An 8497-nucleotide genomic window follows, 5' to 3' on the forward strand; every position below is an offset into this window, starting at 1 on the left:
TGTATGGCCCTGTAAATGTGCTTGCCCATTGTACTCCTCACTGTTTGCTTAGAAGGAATTCAGGAGGGATTTGCTTTCTCTTGTTTCATGAGCCCCACATTTCCACGCTGCCCGAAGTGGATACGCACCAGCTGGCCACGTCCATCACTGCTGCCGGGACGGAGAATTCCTGATTATAGTTAGAGTCACAGACTCCGCTCCGTCAGTAGCGGGGGAGCGCGGCTCACACACCGCCGTCCGAAATGCAGCTGGGGAGCTCTGCTTGCCTGGCCTGACAGCGCTGGGCACCCTCCGGACCAAGGATGAAAGACCTGCTGGTGGTGCCCCTTGGGCACGTCCTCACCCTGGCAGCCCTCAGCTTGGCCGAGACGCTTCAGAAAGGTTTGCTGGGAGGGTCTGCACCCTGCTCTGCTCCTGCCAATGGAGGTTTTGCAAAGGGGAAGGCATCTTTGGCAACAGTGGGGTGGGTGGTGTTCCCCAAAATGGGCAAAAATGTGCTGTTTTTGGCTCTGTCTGTCTGGTGGTCACTTGGATGCTTTTTGGATAGCAGGGAGAGTAATTCATGTCTCACACTGATTGCTGAGGAATAGCAGTGAGACCTGTTGCAATGGGCAGTGGAGAGCTTTGGGTTCAGCATGGGTGGGATGGATGTGTCCTGTGTTGGCTCACAGGTTTCCACTGCTGGGGGGATGCAGTGCTGCTGAGACCAAGGCCTGTGCTGTCCCGCCTGCCTGTGTCTGCCTATGGGGGTACACAGCTTGAAGATGACACTATAAGGACTGTATAGGGTGTACATATAAATACAAATAAGCAACTTGTCTGTTGCATGCAGCCGGGCATTACTACACCTAGTTTCTCTCCTGCACAGACATACACACATACCTTTAACCAATGCATGAACTGAAAAATAATCTGCTCAGAAAAGTCCCTGAGGTACAAATGGGAACACTGGTTTTCTGGATTTGCCATCTGGTAACCCTGTGGACAAAGGGATTCATTCCACATTGATTGTCAGGAGACATTCAGAGCATGCCAGAAAATGTGTAGCTTCAGGAAAAAAAAAAAAAAAAAAAAAAAAAAAGGCAAAAAAACCCAACCTCAAGGAGGATATTAGTAGTCACCAGTTAGGCGCATGTTGCTGCTCTCACCCAGGTGTATTCTTGAAGCTGGAGGTCAGTTTGGCCTCAAAATGGGGAAAAAATACTTCTTTTTAATAAAAGCTTTTGAAATTAAAATGTCAGCATTTTGCTAAGGCAGTATCGTAAATTGGTGTACCCCACTCTTTCGAAGTGGTGATAGCGTGGGACCGGAGGGACAAGAAAACCAAAGAGGAAGGGGATTTGCTTCCTACCCTGGTGGCACAGTGCAGTGAGGAGATAGTCATCTGTTCCTAAAACATCACGGACAGCTGCATGGCCATGTCTGTGGAGAGAAGCTGCATGTGTGATTGCAGCCCAGAGGTACCCTACAGTGGCCCTGCAGTATGTCTGAGCTGGAAGCACCTCTGAGAGTGGTTGTAGGTCAGAGGAGCCTGTGACGCTGCAGGGGAGACTCTGTTTTCTGTTCCACTTTGTTGGCTCAGCTTCTCTTGTTTTAAAAGTGTGAATTCAAACACCAAAACAAATAACCTGGTAGCTTCTGGTGGGTGGGAGGCAGTGTGGGATTTGGCTTTCCCACAGGCCCTGTGACTGCCCTTTGGTTCATTTTGCTATCTTGGGTAACTACAGCTGACATCCAGAAAAATGGCACCAGAGCGGCTTTGCAGATGTATAGCTTAATTGATTTTCAGTGTTATCTAATCCCACATGGCTACCTAAAAATGTCAGAGAGCCCCAACGCACGCACATGGAAAGGTCAGGGCCCTTTTCTATATACTGATAAATACATATTGTACTGTTTTGATTTTATTTCCCTGCATTAAAATGTGGTCATAAAAGCGTCATAAGTCTTGACTGCTCTCCTGAGAAAACTCGGAGTGATGCCAGTACCTGAGCCTCTTGTAAGGAGGCACCACCTCGGCCATTTTGGGGCTCTCTTGCCACACGTTGACAAAATGGCGGTGCGCTCCACTGCTTACTACGGCCTGAAGATACACCAAATGACTTTTGGGCTTCCATCCCTCTTTCGTCTCACAAAGTGAAAGGAGTACTGCCCTCACCTTCCTGTCTGGCCCCACATTAATTTTAATATAGGAAATGAAAAGATCAAATGAGAAAATTGCACACTGCTGTTGTTATCATGGTCCTTCTTTGAGGCTGTATAGTTCAGTGTGCTTGGTGCAAAACAATGTTTCTTTTCTGTTTTTTAACCGCAGGTAATAAAGAATTGTGAACAGTGCAAATCTAACTTTTTTATTCATCGAGTGGCTGTTCTCATTGTGACAATTATAAAACTGGTTGCTTTGAATTATAGTTAATGTAAGAATTTACATTTCTCAGAGTTAAAAAAGCATAATTCCTGCGATCAAGGCATGTGGACAACAGCAATAAAAACATACAATATAAAATTAGATCATAAAACTCCATTTCAATCAGGCTTAATTCCACCAAAACCTCATAAAATTTGTCATGAAATCACAACATCTCCTTTGAAGTAGACAGGATAACCATCGGTGGAAGTTATTCTCCTAAACGGCTGGCAGTAACAGGAAAATTTAGGTTTTCTGAAAATTTTCCACTTGGTTTCACTAGAGTGAGATTCATCTGGGATGCCCTACAGATACTACTTCTATCTAGTATGACCTAAAATGACCCAATAAATTGCAGCCTGTTACAATTTGAGGCAGTGATCTCAAACAGTGAATCTGACAGAGATGTGTTTTAATTAACATTTAGATAGTATAATCTTTAGTGCTATCTTAACTGTAGCTTTAAGATCTTTCTGTATAAGTACAGCAATTACCAGCTATGCAATCTGAAGTCATATAATGTAGAAATGTTATTGAGACATGTTTGTTCTAATGGCAGTTCAAAAGTGTCAGGACTTTTGCATAAACCTGTTAGTCGAAGTCCATCCTTTCTTGCCCTAGCTTAATTCCAGATGAACTCCAATGGCATTCTAATTTTTATTTTAATTAATTAAATTAAAAAAGATTTGATGTAAATGCTTTCTATTATTATCATTCACTTATACTGGAGTGCCTTTTATTTCACCATTTTTTTAGGAGGAAGGTTAATGTAATTAATTAATTAATTAATTTTGCCTGTACCTAAATCTTGTTTTACTGAGGAGAGTCGGCAGATACAGTATGGGAAGGATTTTCCTGTGGAAAAAAAAAAAAAAAAAAAAAAAAAAAAAACAGACTGTATGCCAGATACTGCTACAGGAAGAAAGGAACAGGAAGATTCTTGCATCCGCTGAGCATTTGCAAGGTGGTGTTTCAGGAACATGGTATGAAACTAGTTCATGTCAGCACAGCTGTCAATGAAATCCAGCCCAACAAATATTGGATGTATGTCCTTTGCAGCCATACATTAGAAGTCATTCATGTGTCTTGGGATGCAAGGGCTGCAATGCATAGCATGCACAGGCAGAGTGATTCACTAAGCATACCCTTTGATCCTTTCCAGTCCTGCTTAGAGACTTTTACCAGGGAGATGGAAAATGTTTCTAAAGATACATTCAAATAATGCATGATGACAGGTCTGCGATAATAAGTGTCAGACACAGCTATTGCACTTTTAACCCTTGTGCTACTTGGTTAGAAAAGGTGAGAAAAAGACAGGATGTGCAGTAGTCATGCCATATATCTGGAAGAGATGATGGGCCTTTAGGAGTCTGGTTTTGGAAAAACTCCTGTCTTGTATACCAGGCTGTTCTGTCTTGTGCCCTGTCGAGAAAGCAGAGGGGAAATTGCAAAGCCTGTGGTCAATGACAGCAGACTACAGGTAACAAACGCAGGGGGACCTCAGTTAGAGCAAGTATGTGGAGGGTGCACGAAGCAAGGAGCCATCTGGTGACCTTCAGGGACACCTCTGCCTTGGCCACCTCCCTCTGGGGTCACTGGGAGGTTTTCATATTTTCTTCTCCTTTGTGCAGCCCCCTTTATCAGCACTCCTCTGGAAACTGTGGATGCACTGGTGGAAGATGTTGCCAAGTTCGTGTGCGTGGTGGAGTCGTACCCAGAGCCAGAGATCACATGGACACGCAACAGCATTCCCATTAGGTAGGGAGCTGCCTGACCTGCTCCAGGGTCTCCTTCCAAAACATTTGGTGCTTTTTTTCATGACAAAGGTGGCATTTGAAGGTGGGTCTGCGGTGGGGAAGAGGTCTGTAATTATTAGTGAATCTGTGTTTCTTAAGGAGTGATAAGAGCACTCTGGGGACTCATCAGACATGTGGTTGGCAATAACAGAATGCAAAATCTGCTGTCAGTACTCAGGGCAGGGAGCCCAAGCTCTTGCTGTGCTATGTGCTATGTTAAAGTGAATGTGAAAAGCCATTTTCTTGGCCACGTGGGCTTGTTTTCAGTGTATCTGTGTCGATAACAGCACTATACAGCCTTGAATTTTCTCTGAATCTCAGCTCTGGTTATGTTTGAAGTATCTGTCTTTTGCAGCTTCACACTTTGAGTTGGAGACAGTCAGTTTCTGCTGTGAGCAATGCAAGGAATTTGTTCTTCAGCTTCTCATGGTGCAATTTTCTCTCTGTTCCTCAGTTTGCTCCTTTACAAAGGATGCCGTATAATATTTAAATGGAGCATCATTGCCAGACTTGCTGCCTGAGTGTCTGCTGTGCACTTGGAAACTGCACAAAAGGGGTTGTATCATGCCATTCTTTGCTTCTGCATCTCTGTGTTGTGCACTGCCAGATGTTAATGTCCAGGCATTGAAGCACGTCTGAAAAAGGCAGCCTTGGAAACATGTTATGGAAGTTACTACCATTTCTATAGCCCTGTTGCTGAAGACAGGCTCATGCAAAGCAAACTGCACCCAGTCTTCCAACTCTGAAACCAATTCATATCTGCCAGATGGCTTCACATCAGTTTCTCCTTCTTGACTGCTGTTAGTGACTGTCTCTGTAATGGAAAATTACAGAATGATCTCTACATAACACAGTTCTGTTCTCCAAGGCTGATCTCCATGGTACGCAGATAGTCACCTTCAGTATGGTTCCTGCTGTTGGGGTTGCAGATCAAAAGCACCCTTCAGCTATTGGTTCAGGAGACTCCAAACAAGTCATCAGCAGGAAGAGGTTTTACTGCTAGGGAGCCCATTTTAGAATAAGAAAAACCAACCAACCAACCAACAAACAAAAAACAAAAACAAAAACAGATTTCTACAAGTATTGCCTTCAGAAATCTGATTTATTGCCTACAACAGAACCTTATCAAAACCCTGTTCCTAACATTTTTGGTGTAGGGTGGAGGTCCAAGTTTCTATAGATGTTATTTCCACGTTAGGTCACGTTCCTCCAAGTTCCTTTCCCATTCATGACATCATGCCTGAAAATCCAAACTGGCAGAGGAAGCCACTCATGCGGAACCATGGAGATGACATGCCTTTTTAACCCCATGGTTTTTAAAATTTCACTCTCCTGTTGTAGGATCGTATGAAAAAATGATACTTTCTGCCCCAGCCTGCAATTCAAGAAGCCCAACACACTTTTCTAAACCCATCCCATTTTCTCTGAGACACAATGACTGAATAGGAAAATACCAATCAAAAAAGCTCTCCTGGAGGGCTCAGCTGCTTCATTGCTTTCCTACATTTGAGACACCATTGTGAAGTAACATGGATAGCAACAACTGCATCACTTTCCCAAATCTCTGCTGGCATTAATAGTTGGTGCTAGTGAATACACAAGCTAGGGCCAAAGACAAGAAAATATCTGAGCTAAGACTATCTCTGTTATTTTCCAAAAATGTGGATGAAAGTATTTCACAATAGAAAAAGATCGGATCAGTGGACTTTTTTTTTTTCTGGAAAAAAGTGTAAATATATTTATGTGTGTATATGTGTAGACTTCAAAGGGACCAACTACAGCAAGCAATAAATAACTGATAGTTATTTTACTTATGAAATTTTCTTCTGTTGCCAAGGTCCAAGCACCCCGAACAGACAGCTCAGCTAACCTTCAAAACAATGCAGTGTGTAAACATTCAGCTTCAATGGGAGTAGTGCCAGGACAGAGGCTATTGTCAGCACTATTTTTCTGGAAGCTCCTTTACATGTTCCTTTTGGTGTCAAAACTTGTGCAAGTAGACTGGTGTGTCCTGGGCTGACCTGAGCCTGTAACATGGTGAGTGGCATATTCACACTACACAGTAGCTCGTGTATGTTTTTCAGCAGTGAAAGATGAAAGGGGACATACTTAGGCTTCAGGTATTTTATTTGTGTCAGCTTGGGAGACAGTCCTCTAGTGATTTTGCTACTACTTGTTGGAGTGAATTGCATGAAAGTGCTTCCAAAAAAACAAGACAGTGTGAAAGTCAAACATGGAGGAACTTCTGAAATATTATGCAAATTTTCTTCCTCTAAGGTTTTACTGTATTTTTACAATTTTGCAATGAAAATCATAGAGCAGTCCTCTGCTTTCTCACTGTCTGTGCTTCTCTCTCTCTCTAACATGCACATGCACACACAGCATACTCTCCTTTAGAACTTGCCTTTGATCTGTAGACTTCTCTGCAAAATCTCATACTTTTGTTGATCAGACTTCAAGGCTTTTCTGGACTTCGCAGAAGTTCCCAGGTTAAATCCTGATGTCATTAAATTATAGCTATCCTTTCATCCTCTAATTTTTAGATGGATTTTTTTCTTCAGTACATTTTATTTATTTATTTATTTATTTATTTATTTATTTTTCTCCATAAAAACAACGCTTCTATAGTTCCAAGCAAATAAGCAAAAATGTTCCCAGATACAAAATAGATGGAGACAAAAATGCTTGGATTTTGGTTGCTGTCTTTCTTTTTTTCACAAACAATAAAATTTTGTGGAAAATAAAATTCTGAAGAAAGTTTCTTTAAAAAGCTTCAACCAGAGCCATTTCCTGCATAGGCAGTCCTTCCTTGGGTGATTATACCTAAAACAGGACCCACCTGGATTAAGGTTACTTGTGCCAGATAGGGTGCCAGACAGTGAGCCTTCGTCACTTTCCCAGCATGTGCTGGAGGCAGCATTGCCACCATGCTGGTGTCCATCAGGAGCTGCATAGTTGTGCGAGGACCAAACCAAATATTAAGCCCTGTCTTGATGTTTTCAGTGCTTTTATTTGTCTTTAGACATTTTAAATAGGAGGTACAACCAACTGTGCATTGTTGTGCCACCACCGGTCTGTAGACATAGGTGCAGTGCCCACTCCCCACCACCTGTGCTTTGCCCCACAGGCTGTTCGACACCCGGTACAGCATACAGAGGAATGGGCAGCTCCTGACCATCCTGAGCGTGGAGGACAGTGACGATGGGGTGTATTGCTGCACGGCAGACAATGGGATCGGTGCGGCCGCCCAGAGCTGCGGGGCTCTGCAAGTGAAGATGCGTAAGTGGGAAGACAGCGGAGTTGACAGTGGAATCTCCTCCCCAGGGTCGTCTGACTGTGGTGCCTGGCCTATGGTTTGGGGGAAAAATCACAGTTCCTGTGCCTTAAAAAAATAAATTCACCTAAAGAGGAGGATGAGACAGCTAACATCAGGGGAACGCACAGTGTGAGGGTGCAGCTGAGAGAGCAAGCACAGCTCAGGGCGACCCACCTTTCACGCAGGGCTGTGCGTGGGCCTAGCCAGCTGCAGACCCCTGGAGAGAGATGTGGCATGTCACACCATGTCTTTGGGACATGCCATCCGTGGCACTTTGAATGGCACAAGAGCTGTTTGTGTAGCAGGAGAAAAAAAAAATGCTTTGATGAACACCCATTGAACAAAACTTCATAAAAGTAGCACAGCTTGATAGATTGGCCCTTTGTAAATGCTGCTTAAATCCCTTGTGAATTTTAGACATCAGATGTCACTAATCAGATTTATGGCTAAGGACGGTAAAAGCGAGTGCACGCTGTTCAGATGTTCTTAAGTGAAGTCTTGAAAGGTCTGGAGCATCATGGTGTAAATCTCATCATCCCCTTTGGAGAGCAGGGGCCTGGTTTTTGCAAAAGACCGTGAATGCACTGGCCCTGGTCAAGCTGAACTCATGTGACTGCACTCATGTACACAAATGGTGTACACCCACAAAGGAGGGCTAAAACATCTGTTTGTATAAAAGGGCTTTTTTTGTGCTTGTGAGCCTGATGCTCCAGATTGGGCAGTTCTGAGGCTCTCAGCTCCCTGATCACCTGCAGGCTGGTGTTACTCTCTGAAAATTGATTTTCTTCTGGCTTGGTAGTGCTTTGGGGCAGCAAAACTCAGATCTCCAAAAATGCTGAGATGGAGATCCTTTTTACTGTCAGCACAGTCTCTTTGGGTAAAAGAAATTTAAATTTGCCCTATATTAATTTTAAGGGAGGTTTCTTTTCTTTTTTCTTTTCTTTTCTTTTCTTTTCTTTTCTTTTCTTTTCTTTTCTT

At 43.3% G+C, this 8497-nt stretch overlaps 1 protein-coding gene across 1 annotated transcript in view; it reads left to right on the top strand.

The window, feature by feature from the left end:
• Positions 1-214: 214 nt before the first annotated feature.
• Positions 215-8497, top strand: part of MUSK (muscle associated receptor tyrosine kinase) — a 54583-nt gene continuing 46300 nt past the window's right edge. Inside the window, exons 1-3 of the mRNA XM_035310821.1 lie at positions 215-381; positions 4039-4165; positions 7331-7482. Of these exons, the coding sequence (XP_035166712.1) occupies positions 303-381; positions 4039-4165; positions 7331-7482 (358 nt within the window). The 5' untranslated portion in view covers positions 215-302. The remainder of the gene's footprint in view (positions 382-4038; positions 4166-7330; positions 7483-8497) is intronic.

This window comes from Oxyura jamaicensis, chromosome Z, assembly GCF_011077185.1.
Source record: "Oxyura jamaicensis isolate SHBP4307 breed ruddy duck chromosome Z, BPBGC_Ojam_1.0, whole genome shotgun sequence".
Taxonomy (NCBI): Eukaryota; Metazoa; Chordata; class Aves; order Anseriformes; family Anatidae; genus Oxyura; species Oxyura jamaicensis.